The sequence below is a fragment of the Podarcis melisellensis genome (assembly GCF_964234715.1).
Source record: "Podarcis melisellensis genome assembly, chromosome: 15".
Taxonomy (NCBI): Eukaryota; Metazoa; Chordata; class Lepidosauria; order Squamata; family Lacertidae; genus Podarcis; species Podarcis melisellensis.
Window position 1 is genome coordinate 44,001,527 of NC_138532.1, and position 16,709 is coordinate 44,018,235.

Here is a 16,709-nt window from a genome sequence, read left to right on the forward strand (position 1 = left end):
CCGGAGGAGCAAAACAAGGCGGGGCGCTGATTGGCGGCGGCGCAGCTAGAAACAGGCCGGGGACCAATCAGGCCGCGCCCGCCCGGCGACGGGGAGCTCGCTCCGCTACTCGCCGCGGGCAGCCCCGCGGGACAAGGGTGCCTCTGGCCATGCGCAGAGTGGCTCTCCCGCGCGCCGCCCAGGCCCCGGAGGGCCGGGGGAAGCGGGCCTCGCCGCGATGCCACCGGCCCTCCGCCCGCCCCAGACTCACCTGGCTGCCGCGCGCGCCCGGCTTCTGCGCGCTGCCGGCGAGGGAGCGCAGGGGCGGCGAGTCGGGGGCGCGGGGTCCTCTCCCGCCTGCAGCGGGTGCCTCTCGGGGAGGAGGATGCCGCGAGAGCCGCGCACTTCGCGGAGGAGGAAGAAAGGGAGAAGCAGCGCAGCCGCGGCGGGCCAGGACTTGAGGTTCGTCGCGCCGCCCGCGGGCGCCCCGGAGGCGGCTCCTCCGTCCCTCCCTCGGTCCGAAGGAAAGGGCGGCGGGGCTCCTGGGCAGCGTCTCCTCCTTGGCCGCCCCGTCTGGGGGAGCCCTGGCCCTCTCCTGCCCTGAGGAGCAGTTGGGGGCAGCTGCCACGGCTCCCCACCCCCCACCCCCAGGCAGCACCAAGCCACCCAGTGCGGGATTGTTTTCCTTATGGTTATTATTATTAGCAATGCCATTGCATTTATTACCCACCGTCATCAAAGAGTGAAATCAGATTCCCACAAGAGGAGTCGCAGGGGGCTGGACTGGATGACCCTTGGGGTCCCTTCCAGCTCTACACTTCTATGAATGCAGGGGGCTGAAAACGCACCGCAGAGGCCAGGGGAAAGACGGACGTCTTCAGCTGTGTGATGGGGTGGGGTCCACCACTTGGGGGCTGCCACAGAGAAGACCCCCCTCGCCAACGTCTGAGCCAGCCCTGCCTGACGTCCAGCGTCGTGTGACTGGGTTGCTTTGCTCCCAGGATCAGTCAGCCTTTCTTGCGGGAATGGAAAGCAAAGAATTCCTGTGCCTGGAGGCCAAGAAACGATGCTCTTTGGGTGTCCCCTGGAAAGGCAGCAAAGGTGCTGTCCCTCCTTGCCCCCCAACCATAGTTTGTGCTTATGCAAGGAGTGGGGGTGGGCCTCTGGGTTTGGTGTCCTCCCTGCCCACCTCCCTGCCAAGCTCTGGCTGGCATGAGCCTGAAGGGGCTGTCCTCCAAGCTGCTGGGGTGGCCATTGGAGCTCACGAGGCAGAAAGAGCAGCTCAGCCCACAGCCAAGGGGTCCTGCCTGCCGCAGAACTCCTGGTAGTTTTAGCAGAGATGGCAGGCTGTTCAGCAGCCAGGTGAAAAAGTGAGAGGAAGTCTTTCAGAGTGGCTGGGACAACCCAGTCAGATGGGTGGCATATAAATTATTGCTTTAATTTTTCCCTTTGCACAAATGGGAAGCGTTGGAGGTGAAGGCCTTGCTCGACACTCTGAAACATCCTTTGCAGTGACAGGTGAACCAACCTAATTGGCAAACTGTCCTCCACTCTTAGTCTCAGGGCACTGCGAGGAGTTTCTGGGGTGCAGCATCTCTGCAGGCTGGCTCCAGGCACGAGGTCTTGCCTTCAAGGCTCATGCATGATGCTCAGCTCCGTCCTGACATGTTAGTACTACCATCTTTACTGTACACTTGTGAAACATGGACTACTTATAAACGCCATTTCCAACTCCTCAAAAGATTCCATCAACAGTGTCTGCAAAAAAAATTACACATCACCTGGGAACAGTGGCGTAGCGTGGGTTGTCAGCACCCGGGGCAAGGCAAGTAATTTGCACCCCCTAACCTGTGGATTTGCGCCCCCTAACCCTAACCCCCAGATGATGCGCCCGATGCGGCCGGCCCCCCCTGCACCCCCCACGCTACGCCACTGCCTGGGAAGACAGATGATCTAATGCCATCTGGAATGACAGATGGAAGAAGCAAAGATCACCCATGTCAAAGCAATGATTCTTCAACATCAACTTCATTGGACTGGTCATGTTGTTCAGATGCCTGATTATCGTCTTCCAAAGCAACTACTCTATTCCCAACTTAAGAATGGAAAGCGAAATACCAGTGGACAACAAAAGAGGTTTAAAGACTCTCTGGAGGCAAATCTTTAAAAATAGTATAAACACCAACGATTGGGAAACACTGGCCTGCAAACGCTCCAATTGGAGAACAGCCTCTACCAAAGGTATCACAAGCTTTGAAGACACTCCAACTCAGGACGCAAGGGAGAAACGTGCTAGGAGGAAGGCACATTTGGCAAATCCACACCATGATCAACTCCCGCCCGGAAACCAGTGTCCCCACTGTGGAAGGACGTGTGGATCCAGAATTGGCCTCCACAGTCACTTATTGACTCACTGTTAAGACCGTGTTCATGGAAGTCAATCTTATTTGGCTACGAGGGATTGCCAAAGAAGGCACAGAAGCCAAGGCAGTGGTGCTGTGGGCAAGTGGTTCCTCTGGGATGGGAGGCGGTGTCCAGCGTGATCTGGGTGGTGTCACACTCCCCAAGTTTAGCAGACTTTGTGGGGGTGGAGGGTGCTATTGGGTGTCTAATTTGGAGCACCCTGTGCCAGGTGAGGCTGGTCTGTTGCCAGTGGCAGCAGCACCCCCTTGTGGCCACAGCTATCCTTGCTCTGTAAATATTTTGGAAGAGCGCTTTACAATTTGAGCAAAATGCAGCAGTGTTTTGTAACTGGGACTGGGCATGACAGCATCTCTTTTACACAATTGTGCTGACTCTTGGACCAGTCATGAGTGCAACTCAAAGTGCCGCTTTTGCATTTCAAAGCACCATCGGCATAGGTGGCCAGGATACAGTACTTAAATTGATATTATTGTGCCTGAGGCTCTCTTGGAGACCCCACTTCCCACCCCCAGGCTTAAGGCAGGCGGTGACTTAAGAAAGGGTCTTCTTATTCTTGCCCCGCCCTCCACTTTGCTTTTGCTCTTGGAACCAGCTGAAAAAATGTCTGTTTGTTCACCTCAGTCTTTAAAAACTTGTTAGTTTTACATTTTTATGACTGAAATTTATCACTGCCCAGTTTTACAGTTGGGCTGTGTATTATGCTATCCTGTTTTTACATTTGCTTTTGACTTCTTGTGTGCTGCTGTCAGGGTTCCAGCTGCAGAGCAGCTAATAAATCTCTTAAAGTGGAAATAAAATAATACTAATCAATAATAGTAATAATCTGGTTTTGATTCTAGGTACATCCCCTGCTCATCTTCCTTACAGTGGTCCCGTCCAGGCCTGTGGAGCATCCACACCAAAACTGGCGTCATGACGCTCAGAATATTCTCTGTCAGGGAAGCATAAACATTCCCCACCAGGGAAATCAGGAGAGATCCGGTATTCTCTGTGTATTAAGGACATAAAGAAACTTGGCTCAGCTTCATAGAGGTCAGTTCTGGGAGAATTCAGAGTTCAGGAGGATAAAGGATGTCTGTGCAGCGGTTCTTCGCAAAGGTAAGCATTCCCTGAGTGACTGAAGAGACTGCAGGTGAGCCAGAGGGGCTTCCCGGCCACTTTAGGTGTGTGATAGTGGAGATCAAGGTCCCGGGGGAGTTTCTAGCAGTTGTTAGCCTGTGAGGAACTCAGGATAAAAACCAGGGATTGGCGCAAAGGGATAGAAAGGGTTTGTGCATGCACGTGCCACTCCTTTTATCTGTGTTATTTTAAATCGGCCTTTCACCAAATTGACTGCAAGGCTGCTTACCAAGAAAGAAAGTTCAATATTATAAAACCTCATGGCAACCCAATACAACAAAGCCACACAAGGCCTGCAAATTAAAACAGACAAGTAGATATGCAGAAGTTCATTCGAAAGCCGGTACTTGAGAATCAGCTCCTTGGACTCTCCTGGCCCCTTGTTCAAGTTGCCACATGGCAGATTTCTGCCGGATGCAGGAAAGGAGCGTCCGGTGGAGCCACGGGCCCCTTTCCCGGCCCCACCAATGGACATGGCCTTTTACATGGCTGGCTCTCCTCCAAGCGGCTTCCGTGAAGGTTCTTGGGGGTGAGGTAGGTTCTAGGTGCCTACGGAGAGCTAGACCACCCAGAGACATTCTCATACTTTGGCTCCTGCTCCTCCTTCTCCAGCAAGGGGCCTGCTCTACCTCCTCCAGCCGCCACCTCAGCCTGGCTGTGGCTGCTGGGTGACTCACGGCTGCTGCTGCTGCCGCCGCCGCTCTCTCCACCAGCAGGAGCTCCTGGCCCCCTGGGAAAGCCCTGGGCCTCAACCGCCTCCTCCGGGGTGCTGGCTTCAGCACAGAGCATGGTGGCAGCCTCCTGGCTGGTCCCACCTTGGGGCAGCAGCCTCCCGCTGTCCCCCTGGGAGTCCAGCAGCCCTCTCCTCCGCGGTGGCTTCTGCAGGAGGCCCTCCAGGCTCCTTCTCCTGGGCCGCTGCTGCGCCTCCTCCCTGGGCAGCTGCCTGGCCCTCTGCAGACTCCCCAGCCGCTGCAGGACAGCTTGCACCGGCCCCTCGCCCCCCGCCTTGCCCACGGTCACGTAGATGGTGGTGACGCTGGGGCCCTTGGTCTGTGCTTTGGAGGCAGCCTCCAGGGCTTCCACTCTTTGGGCCACATGCCGGGAGCTGTTCCCCCGCTTCCTGTGGCCCCCGGAGCTGCTCCTCTGCGTGGAGGAGGAGGAGCAGAGTCTGTGGCTCCCTTCCTCCCGTCCACCGGCCTCCACGTTCTCGTAGCATCCCCCCGGCGAATCGCCCATGGCAGGGAGGCCCTCCTGCCCAGCAGGGTCCGCTGCAGGCTGCTGCAAGGAGATGGCTCGGGCTGAGCCCCAGGGGGCCTTGGCCTTCCAGGTGGGGTTCAGGGCCTCCGTGGAGCCTCTGGGGCTCTGAGAGATGAAGCGGGTGCCTTCTGCGAAGGAGACGGAGGGGCGCTTGGCCTTGGCAATGCTGGAGGTGCGGGGGATGGTGAAGGGCTCCGAGTTCAAGGCTGGCTCCTCCGGGGGGAATCCTGGCTGGTGCTCAGCACCGGCCGCTGAAAGAACGGAGCGTGGGCAGTTTATTTTTCTAGGAAAAGAGGTGCTGGAAATCACCGTGTTCTCTTAGAATGGCAATTGAGAGGAGCTGGGACGGAGTTCCCGTGAGTTCCAGCTGGAGAAAAGCCCTGAGTGTGGGGCTCAGGCAGAGGAGGGGGAGAAGGGCTCAGCTTTTATCCAGATCCCTTGTAAGATCAATGTTTACATTTGTGTGTCTGCCTTTGCTTTCTGCGTGGGGGGGGGGGCTGACCTGGGGGTCAGGGAGGCGATTTAGAAGGGTGGCCCCCTCCCTCAAAAATCCAAATGTCCCCATCTGGGCCAACCCACTGCTGGAGACCATTTCACTGTGGCTGAGCGTGTGACTCAGTAGCCGAGGTCTTGGCATCTGAACTGTGCCACACTGTGCCTGCCTGCCTCCCCCACCAGCCTTCGAGGGAGGCCAATGGGAAGAAGGGAGCAAGACCCATAGCCCTACCTTCCTGGGCAGGGGAGGCTGGGTCCTCCTGGTCGTCGTCTGTGTCGAAGGAGGAGGAGAAGGAGCTGTCCGAAGGCCAGGCGGCTGACGGGGGCTCAATGAAGCTGGGGTTGAAGGGGATCTCGGCATCATGGTGGGAGACTGCCCAGAGCGAGGGGGGGAGAGAGAGGGAGGGAGAGAGAAAGAAGCCCCAAGAAGGGGAAGGGGAGTGCAAGAGTTTTGATCTGCAGAACTGACATCACTAACAGCTACCACCCAACTTGGTCCTTTAGTATGGCAGCACCCGCACTCTGGAACTCCCTGCCTCTTGATGTACTGTTTCTGGCACCTGCTAAAAGCATTTTTGTTTAGGAGATGCTTAGAAATGCTGGTGCCAGTTTTAACCTGTTTTTAGTCTATTGTTATTACAACTTTTTAGAAACATTTGAATTCAAGTTGTCAGCTTTGTGCATTGATAATTTTATTGTTTAATCCTTTTAGTAAACTGCTTTGAGGGTTTTCTCTTCTTACAATCAAGCGGGGTATACTTTTTATGAAATAAATAATAAGTTAACAAGAGTTTAGAGCAGGGCACAAACAGGAAGGTTCCCAGATCCTGGATCTCTAAACCACAGGCCTTTGCTCAGCACCCATCCATTCTCCTTCCCAGGCTTTGTTGCCCCACAGATCTTGGGGGGGGGGTACCATTGCTCTACAGTAGGTCAGCTCAGGCACACCTTCCCCACCTCTTAGGACAGCAAGTGGGAGGGAGCTCTCCGCTGTCAAGTTGCGTGTAACCATAGATTGAAGCTGCCTTCTACTACGTATACACTTGGCTCAGTATTGCCTACACCAGTGCTGTTCACCTTTGGTCCTCCGTTGGGACTATAACTCCCATCATCCACAGGTAGCTTAGCCAAGGATGATGGGTTTTGTAGTCCAGCAGCTTCTTGAGACTCCAGATTGAAGAATGCTGGCTGGCAGCTGCTCTCCAGAGTTTCAGGCAGGGGACGTTCCCATCATCCTCACCTGGCTACACTGACAGGGATTGAACCCAGGACCTTCTGCATGCAAAGCAGCTGTCCTGTCCCTGAGCCGTGTGACCCTTTCTTACTTCCAAGGGGCACCAGGAGGCCAAGAAGCCGGACGAAGCCTTTCACAAGGCAGCAGCAGCAGCCGCCCCCGGCTACATCTCACCTGTCACGCGTGGGAGCTTGTAGCCCCCCAAGGAGAAGCAGGGCATGGCGGGGCTGAGGCTGGCCAACGTCCCCAGAACGTGGTGCTTCACGCGGGAGATGGGATTTCCCTCCGTAGCTGCCGACCTGGGGAGGGAGCAAAGAGATGCCAGCTTCACACAAGGAAGGTGTTGGGCATTGTGCAAGTGACAAGCGGGGACAAAGGCCTTACACACACACACACACACACACACACACACACACACCCCATTTCCTGTGCACAGGTGGGGCCCCCTCTCCTGGTGCTGTGGGACAGGGAGCACAGGTGGAGAAAAGACACTCAGCAGCTCCTTTTCCGGCTCCAGGTGTGGTTTCTGACCCAGTTCTCAGTCTCTGAGGTGGTCAGCCTGTCCGTGGGCTCTGGCTCACAGGACCAGATGCTCCTCCAACAGTTTATGATTCGTGGAATACCACCAGCACTTCAGAAATCAGTATGGCAGATCTCCTCTGGATCTCTAATGAGAGCAGCGGCTCTCCAGGGATCATACAAGGGCATCTCTCAGCCCTGCTTGGAGGGGCCATTGGAACTGAACCTTCTGCATGCACAGCAGGCGCTCTGCCCCACTGAACTGTGGGCCTTGTCTTAAAGCACAGGCAGCTGCCTTGTACTCCATCTTCTAGAAGACGAATATTGCCTGCTCTGACTGGCAGCTCTCCAGAATCCCTGGCAGAGAAGGGTCTTTTTGCCGGACACCTGGACCTTCTAAGCTGGAGGTGCCACTGGGACCCTTTGCATAAGTGCTCTAGGCCTTCCTTTGAAAACAAAGCATGTTTCTAGTCCACACTATTCTAAGTCCAAGGCTGGCTTAACTGTTTCTCAAGACTTCCCCCCCCCCACTTCACCCACCACCACCCCAGCAATTTCCGTTTCCAAACAGTGTCAGCCCCCCAGGCAGAGGTTGTATACAGCAACATGGCTGTTGCTAAACAGAGTGTCAGGGTTCTCCCCACGGCCTTGTATCAGTACCTGGCGTCCATCGGGGTGGACTCAGAGGAGCAGCAGCAGCAGCAGCAGCAACACATACAGAGGAGGACGAGGAGAATCAGAGGGGTCAGGATTCCTGCTAAGAGGGCTGTCTGGTTCTGTCCTTTTGGGGAGACAGAAAAGTCAGAGAGAGCAAGGGAAGAAGCCCCCACCTCCGAGATGATCACAGAAGCAAGGCCTGGCTGTGCTGGAAAGCAGGGGTGGCATCTATAAAGCACTCCACCTTTCCTGCAGGGAGCTCAAAGTGCCACACGTGGTTCTCCTCCACCCTCCCCTTTTACTTTCACAACAACCCTGTGAGGTTGGCTGAGAGGGGTGGCAACTAGATCAAGGCCACCTCAGTGAGCGTCATGATGGCCGGGTGGGTATTTGAACCCTGGCCTCTCACAGGTCCTCGTCCAACACTCCAAGCCACCCCCACCCCCGCCTCTGGCTGCCTTGCTCAGTGGACACAGCCGCAGTCCTGCTTTTCTCAAAGCAAGGACATCAGGGGCCATATCCTGGTGCACCATTTGCCAATCCTCTGCATGCAAAATAAATGAGCTAAGCGTGGTCCTGTATAGCTCAGTTGTTAAGAGTGTGGTGCTGAAAACACCAAGGTTACAGGTTGGATCCTGCGGTGCAGGGGGTCGGACAAGGCGGTTCTCAAGCTCCCTTCCAACTACGGTTCTGTGGTTCTATGTTCTATCTCCCCTATCAGAGGCCGGTTGCTTGTAACTGCAGGTGGGGAGAGTGTCTCTGCCACACTCCGTCCTGCCTTGGGGGTGTCTGATCGGCCCCTTTTGGCCTGGCCCACCGAGATCCTGGCTCTCCCCATGTTCAGTGGCAGAGAGACGTGACATTTGCATACAAGGCAAAGCGTCAAATTGCCACTGAAAAAAACCCAGAAGTCCCTTTATTATTAAGAGCAACTAAAACATCACCAATTAGTGAGCAGGGTCTTGAACCCCCACCAGAACTTTTCCTCAAGCTGGATTATCAAGCGGGGTGAATTGGTACTGAGGCCATAATGCCTGCATTGGTCTAAAGGTTGTGTTGGTTATACAGTCCTAGAAGGGGGGTGGTTTAGTAAGGAAGAACGTTCCCTTTTCTGCAAATTTAAACCATTTCCAGGCTTGAGGCACCAGGGTGGCCATGTGAGAAGAGGGTGCTTATGTTCTTATGGGGCCTCCAGGTCCAGAGGTGGTCCACTTAGATTCCTGGGTTCTTATTTGGGGACCAAGAAAGCAGGATACTGGTCTTTGATGGCCTGACTCAGCTGCTGCGGCTTCTGTGCTGCCTTTGTGCCCTTAGCGACTTACTCCACTGGCAGTCCCCGGTGACAGGGTGGCACAGGCGCCCCCCACACTGGCAGGGCTCCGAGCAGTTGGGGCCGTGAGACCCTTCAGGGCAGGTCCAGTTGCAGCTGCAAAGGGAGAGAGAGGAGCAGGAAGTGTCCGAGCTGCAGCAGCCGCCTCCTGGGCTGGGAAGCCCACATCTCTTCCTCCACAAGCCCCCTCCCCCTGCTTTACCTGGTGCCCCAGAACCCAGCCTGGCACACGCAGGCCCCAGAGGCCGGGTCGCAGCTCCCGTTGAAGCAGTCTGGGCAGGCAAACTGGCATCCATCTCCAAATAAGCCCTCTGGGCAGGAGAGCTCACACCTGCAGGGGAGGAGGCAGGCAAGGGCAGCAGGACAGCTGACGTGGTGTGCAGTTTCCAAGGGCATCTAAGGCACCCACCCACAAGGGCGGGAGGCAGGGAGCCGAGCAGTAGGTGGCACCAGAGCCTGTGAAGAAAGAGGGGTGCCCCTCTGAGCAGCTTCCACCGCTCTGGCTTGCGCTCCCCCCATGTCGTTGAGCAGGGCCTGCACCAGCCCCATGGAGCCCCTCTCCTTCCCCAGCTGCCCTCCCCACACTCCAGGCAGGTCAGGGCCACTTCCCACACCCGGCCGGCCCCCGCATGCTCCCACCTGGCACCTGTGAGGCCTGCTTTGCAGCTCCGGCATTCCCCTGTCTCTGGGTGGCAGCTCTCTCCTCGCTGGCAGCCGGGAGGGCAAAGCAGGGCACAGTTCTTCCCATGGTGCCCCGGTGGGCATGGCTGCTTGCAGTGGGTCCCGTTCCAGCCCGGGTCACAAGCTGGGCACGATCCGTCCACGGGAAAGCAGGCCTTGAGGTCCTGGCAGTGGCCGCAGCTGTGGGGAGAGGCAGGATGCGGAAGAGAGGAAGTGGGTGCCCAGGAGAAGGGCTTCCCCAATATAATAATAATAATAATAATAATAATAATAATAATAATAATAATAATAATAATAATAATAATTATTTCATTATTTATACCCCACCCATCTGGCTGGGTCTCCCCAGCCACCCTGGGTGGCTTCCAACAAAGTATTAAAATACAGTGGTCTGTTAAACATTAAAAGCTTCCCTAAACAGGGCTGCCTTCAGATGTCTTCTAAAAGTCTGTTAGTTGTTGTTCTCTTTGACATCTGGTGGGAGGGCATTCCACAAGGCGGGTGCCACCACCGAGAAGGCTCTCTGCCTGGTTCCCTGTAACTTGGCTTCTCGCACTGAGGGAACCGCCAGAAGGCCCTTGGCGCTGGACCTCAGTGTCTGGGCAGAATGATGGGGGTGGAGACGCTCCTTCAGATATACTGGACCCTGCCCCCCCCCGCCATGGCTAGTGTCGTGTGGGGCCAGTCTCAGCCCTAGCCAGAAACCCCAAGTTGCACGTATTCATAGAAATATTTATATACCGCCGTCTCCCAGAAATATATCATGGCAGCTTTCCGCCAGCTTACCTTTGCATGCACTGCAGCCCGTATTTCCCAGCAGGGCAGGGGTCCTTGCAGCTGTCGCCCTGGTAGCCGGCGTGGCAGGTGCACCGCCCGTCCTGGGGGTTACAGGTCCCGTGCAGGCACTGGCAGCTGGCCTGGCAGGCTGCCCCCCACTGCCCCGCACGGCATTCGCACCGGCCGGTCTCCTGGGCACAGGGGGAGCCGTGGCAGCTGCAGAGCGAGGAGCACCTCCTGCCCCACCAGCCCCGGTGGCAGAGGCAGCGGCCCGTCACGGGGTCGCAGCGGGAGCCGGAGAGGTTGCACGGGCACTGGCGCCTGCAGTCGGGCGCCCACCAGCCTGGCTCGCAATGGCAGACCCCGGTGAGGGGGTCGCAGCGGCCTCTGGGGCCACACGGGCACACGGACTGGCAGAGGGGGCCCCACCACCCAGGGTGGCAGCGGCACTCTCCGTTGGCCGGGTCGCACTTCCCGTTGGGGTGGCAAGCGCAGCTCTCTTTGCAGTCCGGACCCCAGTACTGGTCAGGGCAGCCTGGAAGGGAAGGGCAGGTGGTGAAGAAGCTGCCTCCCTCAGCGTTCCCTGCACGGACTGGCAGCAGCAGCCGCTCTCCAGGGTTTCAGGCCAGGACTCTTCCCTCTGCCATAGAGCTGTGTCTCTCCCCATAAAAACAAAAGAGGGTTCTAGTCCTCATGCTTCTGAATCCAGGGGCGACATGGGAACTTGGAAGCTGCTGTTCTTTTGTCTAGCTGTGGCTGGATGGTTTCGTGGGAGCCGATTGAAACTAAATCCTTCGAAGACAGAGGTCCTCTGGCTGGGTCGGGATGGCATGGGGATGAGGGACCAACTCCCTTCTCTTGCGGGGGCCCAATTAGTGCCATTGCCTTCCGTTAAGGGTTTGGGTGTAATCCTTGACTCCTCCCTTTCCATGGAGGTGCAGGTTACAGCAACAGCCAAGGCGACATTTTTCCACATCAAGCAGTTGGTCCCTTACCTTTCCCGCCCCGCCCTGGCCACAGTGATCCATGCGACGGTCACCTCCAGGCTTGACTACTGTAATTCGCTCTACGTGGGGCTGCCCTTGAAGCTGTCCCAGAAACTCCAGCGGGTGCAGAATGCTTCAGCGAGGCTCCTCATGGGGTTTTTGCCATGGGAGCATATTCACCCAGTGCTTTTCCAGCTGCACTGGCTCCCGGTGGAGTACAGGGTCAGATTTAAGGTGCTGGTTTTGACCTTCAAAGCGCTTCACGGCCTAGGACCCTTGTACCTACGGTACCGCTTCTCCCGGTATGCCCCACAGAGAGCCTCAAGGTCCATAAATAGCAACACCCTAGTGGTCCCGGGCCCTAAGGAAGTTAGATTAGCTTGAACCAGAGCCAGGCCCTTCTCAACACTGGCCCCAGCCTGGTGGAACGCTCTGCCTCATGAGACCAGGGCCCTGCAGGATCTGATTTCTTTCCCCAGGGCCTGTAAGACAGAGTTGTTCCACCTGGCCTTTGGCTTGGAATCAATTTGATTCCCTCCCTCCCTCTCTCTTTTTTCTTCTTTTCCTTCTCCTCCTGCGATGAGGCTACATTTTAATATTTTAAACTTTCAATATTTTAATGTTGTATTTTAATCTTGTTTTTAAGTTGTATTCATTCAACTAGTTTTTATTATTGCTTGTTAGCCGCCCTGAGCCAGGCCTTGGCTGGGGAGGGCAGGGTAATAATAATAATAATAATAATAATAATAATAATAATAATAGTAGTTTAGTACTGCCTGCACTTGTCCATTGTGTGGGAGCCCCAGTGGGCAGAAGGCAGGGAGCCTAGCAGTAGGTGGCGCCAGAGAGCCAATGAGAGGCAGAGCCCACCCCTGGGTTGGTTGCCATTGAGAAGGCAGGCAGGTGGGGGTTGGCTGAGGTGGTTGGGGCAGAGCCCCATTTGCCCTCGCGGACCAGGTGGTCCGTCTGTCTGTCCCTTAAGAATCTCCCAGCCCCCTCCCACTCTGTCCGCCTGTGCCCCCCCCACTCTGAAGCCAGTACTCACGTGCCATGCAGTTGGCCCCAAAGAATCCAGGCCGGCAGCGGCAAACCCCCGGGCGGACACAGACTTCGCCCTCCCGGCAGGCGTCTGCTCCTGTGCAGAGTGCTGGCCGCGGCACGAAGGAGACAGAAGGAGGTGTTCAGACAAGCCCTCATTCTCGGGCAATGAGAACCGAAAGAGAAAGGGAAAGGTGGGCATGCTCACCAGCTGGGCACTCCTGGCCCTCCTGTTTCCATCCTGGGCAGCAGGTATAGACTGGCGGGTGGCTGGTGGTGGGGACAGAAAAACAGACAAACGGCAAACAAAAAGGCACCATGCCGGGCTGCAGTTTGGAAAGTCATAGCATCATAGAATTGTAGAGTTGGGAGGTGCCCAAAGGGGCATCTAGTCCGACCCCCTGCAATGAAGGGGCCTCCCACTCTCTGGTGTCCCCCCCCAGCAGCACCACCCTCTTCTGGCAAAAAGTACCCAGGAAGAGCCGGTTTGATGGCGCCATCCATTACGCGAAGGAGCATCTCCACCCCCCTTGTTCAGCCTAGACACTGAGATTCAGCTCCGAGGGCTTCTCGGTGGTGGCACCCACCCTGTGGGACACCCTCCCTTCAGATGTCAAGGAGACTTTTGTAACTGTTAGAAGGCAGCCCTGCCTAGGGAAGCTTTTTAATGTGTGATGTTTTATTATGTTCTCATATAAACGGGAAGCCGCCCATAGTAGCTTGGGCAATCCAGGCAGATGGGCAGGGTACAAATATTATATTATTATTATTATTATTATTATTATTATTATTATTATTATTATTATTATTATCTCCCACAGTCAGTAAGAACAGGCCTGCCTCTTCCCCCCCCACACACCTTTTTTTTGGTGGGGGTGTCTTTGAAGTTCACTTTTCAGCTTTCTCTGTTTCCAGACTGGTCACTTTGGCCTACTGAGCCCGTATTGCAGCGGGTGGGACTAGATGACCCTTGGGTGTCCCTCCCGTCTCTACAGTTCCATGATTCTTTATTACAGAGCATGTCACCCAAGGGGGCTCCACTCCCTCCACTTTGAGCTTAGCTATCGATCGGCAGGGGAAACTTTGCAAGAGGTCCCTTGCTGGCTCTGTGGGTGACCCTAAATGCAGGGAGGGGCCCCGGCTGTTGTTGACTTCCAGCTCAGTCCCAGCAGGTCAGCAGGGTCAATGGTCAGGGATGAGGATGGGAGCAGAAGCTCCATCATCATCTGGGGAAGGGGGGGGTGCACACAGGCTCACGGCCCCTGAATGGATGTGCCCATGGAGAAGTGGTTTTGTTCCTTCCTCCTTGCGCTTTGAACAGAGCAGTCCCAAACTTAAATAGACTTCAGTATGAATGGCAGGAAACTGAAAACACAATAGTGGAGGTGGGGGAGATACTGTATTCAGAAGTGGAAAAGGCGCCTCAAGCAGAGGGCACAGCATGGGGCCCACACACTCTGCCCCCACCCCACAGCTCAGTGACACAGAGCATCTGTTCTGCGTGCAGAACGCCCCAGGCTCAGTCCCTGGAAGCCTCACCAAGAAAGGATGGGAGATCTGAAGCACCAGAGAGCAGCTGCCAGTCAGTGTAGGCAATAGCAAGCTGGGTCAGCCCAAGGCCGCATCCTGTGTTCCTTTTTAAATCCAGTCCCTTTACAAAGAACCACGAGGAACAGAATCTCATATACAAGGGAAGGGTTGTAGCTCAGCGGCAGGGCAGAAGACGCAGGTCTGGACCCTTAAGGCAGGGGTTGTCCACCTGGTCCCTACTGCCCACTAGTGGGCGTTTCAGGATTCTCGGTGGGCGATAGGGGGTTCTACAGCACAAGCAGAACCCTCCTTCCATTGAGCACTGGTGGGCGGCAAGGAAATGTTACCATCAAGAAAGATGCATTAGTGGGTGGTAGGTATAAAAAGGTTGACTACCCCTGCCTTAAGGCATCCTGCTTTTAAAAGGGGACCAGGGGGCCAGTGATGGGGAAAAGCCAGCGAGTAGCCCGAGACCCTGAGGAGCTGCTGCCAGTCAGAGCTGCCAGTACTAGGCTAGATGGAGCAAAGGTCCAACTTGGTAGATGGCAACTCCCTATACTATGGAGGCAAGGATAGAACCCTTGCTTTGCATGCAGAAGGTCAGTCCCAGGTTCAGCCCCCCCCCCCCCCGTGGCACCTCCAGTTCAAAAGGATCCCAGGTGGGCAGTGATGGAGGAGGGAAGGCCCTTCTCTGCCTGCATCCTGGGAGAGCCACAGCCACACAGAGAAAGCCATGCTAAGCAAGATGGACTGGGACTCGCTTGATTTTCCCAGCCTGGAAGCGAGGGACCCTCCACCGCCCTCCACCACGGGTGGGGTGGGGGTCTCCTACCTGCTGGACCTGCAGACGTTTCTCCCACTGGGGTCCAGGTCAGGGCTGCTGCTCCCGACCCCCAAGCCCAGCGCCTGGAGGCAGAGGAATAGCGGCAGGGCCCAGCGCTCCATCACCCTCCTTAGGGAGCCCCACTAGACTGACTCTCTGCCCGGTCGGGTCGGCTGCTGTGGCCACCACTCCTGGGCCGCCTCCTTCCTGCGCTGCTTCTCCCGCCCATTTCCTCCTTGGGTTTTCCTGAGGAAGCAAAGTGGGAGGGGGTGGAGGGGCGCAGAGGGCAAGACCAACAGAGGGATGGACACACGTGTGCCCCTGGCTATCTTTAGCCCAATGCGAGAGGAAGAGCGGGGGAAGCTGTGGTTGCGGAGGGCGCCTCTTGGGGTCGAGGGAAGGGAGTCCTCTCCTTCCCCCAGTGTGTCTGGTGGTCCAGAAACCTTCTCAGTGATGGCTGCGATTTTTCAGTGGTGACTCCAGAACGGTGCCTTTTCAATAAAGGCCTTCAGAAGGTCCCAGCCTTCCTCCCAGCCCTCAGGACAGGCTCCAGGAGGGAGGGAGCCCCATGGAGACAGCTAAGGAACTGGCCAAACCCAAAGTCCCACAGTGAAGAGGGGAGTCAAGGGCCTTGTAGGGTCTTTCCTGTTCGCTCCCTCGCCTTTAGCAGAGCTTCATGTCAGCAAGATTAACAGGAAACACCTTTTTCCTGCTCCGATGGATGCTTTGCGCAGAGACAGTCCCCCTGCCGCCGCCACCTTTGCTGCTTGAGGACTCGTGTCCGGCCAGAGTCTGTGTCCCAGGCTTTTCTGCATTGCAGAGCTAAAACCAGCCAACCCATCATCAACACCTCTTTCCAGGAAAATCTGTGAATTGTAGGTGTTTGGGATTTCACGCATTTGTTTATTAAATTTCTATACCACTCTTCACCCGAAGATCACAGGGCAGTTTACAATAGAAAAACTCAAAAATGCCCCCCAACACAGTTTCATAGGTTGTTTAATTAGTCAAAGGCCTGGGAGAAGAGCAATGTTTTCACTGGGCACCTGAAGATCTGTAATGAAGGCACCAGGTGAACCTCCCTGGGGAGGTTCCTCCCCCACAAGCGGGGAGCCCCCCCCCCTGACCTCTCGCAGAGATGGCACATGAAGGGCCTCAGATGGTGATAGCAGCGTCTGGATTGCTTCCTATGGGCAGAGGCGGCCCTTGAGGTAGTGTGGTCCTGAGTTGTTTAAGGCTTTATAGGTCAAAAGCAGTGCTTTGAATTGGGCCTGGAAACTGGTTGGCAGCCAATGCAGTCAGGCCAGGTTTGGCACTGTATGCTCAAACCCTCTTGCAACCTAGCCCTTGAATTCTGCACCAGCCAAAGTTTCCAAGCCATTTTCAGAGGCAGCCGCATGTATAATGAGGTGCAGCATTCTAACCTAGAGGATACCAAAGCACAGAAGTTAGTCTGTCCCTGTCCAGATAGGGGCACAGCTGGGCCACCAGTCGAAGCCGATGGAAGGCATTCCTCACCACCAAGGCTACCTGAGCCTCAAGCGGCAGCAACGAATGTAGAAGGACCCGCAGGGACTTAGGATGGCAGGGTGAAGTGTGCAAGAATGGCAGCTGGCTCCAAGACTCCGGATTCTGTGTGCTGTACTGCGCAAACTACCTGTGGGGTTTGGAGCCCCACTGTAGAATTCAGCTTAGAAAATTGACTTTAATCTTGTTTTAAGATAAAGGATGTCTCTAGTCTTGGGGAAGTTTAGTTCTCTTTGGAAGTCCCGAATCCTTCTGAAGGGAGTCAGAGGTGGGCTCCAGGAGAATGGTGTGATGCGCTTATTCTATGAATGGTTGAAGCTGCTCTCAAGTCCC

General features: G+C 55.8%; 1 protein-coding gene across 1 annotated transcript; it reads right to left on the bottom strand.

Annotated features, from left to right (window-relative positions):
* Nucleotides 1-2,100: 2,100 nt before the first annotated feature.
* SCARF1 (scavenger receptor class F member 1) lies at nucleotides 2,101-16,653 on the bottom strand. The gene is made up of 11 exons (XM_081890306.1): nucleotides 14,859-16,653; nucleotides 12,705-12,766; nucleotides 12,504-12,605; nucleotides 10,482-11,007; nucleotides 9,654-9,875; nucleotides 9,217-9,345; nucleotides 9,007-9,110; nucleotides 7,688-7,808; nucleotides 6,683-6,807; nucleotides 5,507-5,647; nucleotides 2,101-5,030 (listed from the first exon to the last, which is right to left on the bottom strand). Exons 1-11 carry the CDS (start codon nucleotides 14,969-14,971, stop codon nucleotides 4,072-4,074), a joined length of 2,604 nt encoding a protein of 867 aa, XP_081746432.1. The 5' UTR covers nucleotides 14,972-16,653; the 3' UTR covers nucleotides 2,101-4,071.
* Between the last annotated feature and the right edge of the window lie 56 nt (nucleotides 16,654-16,709).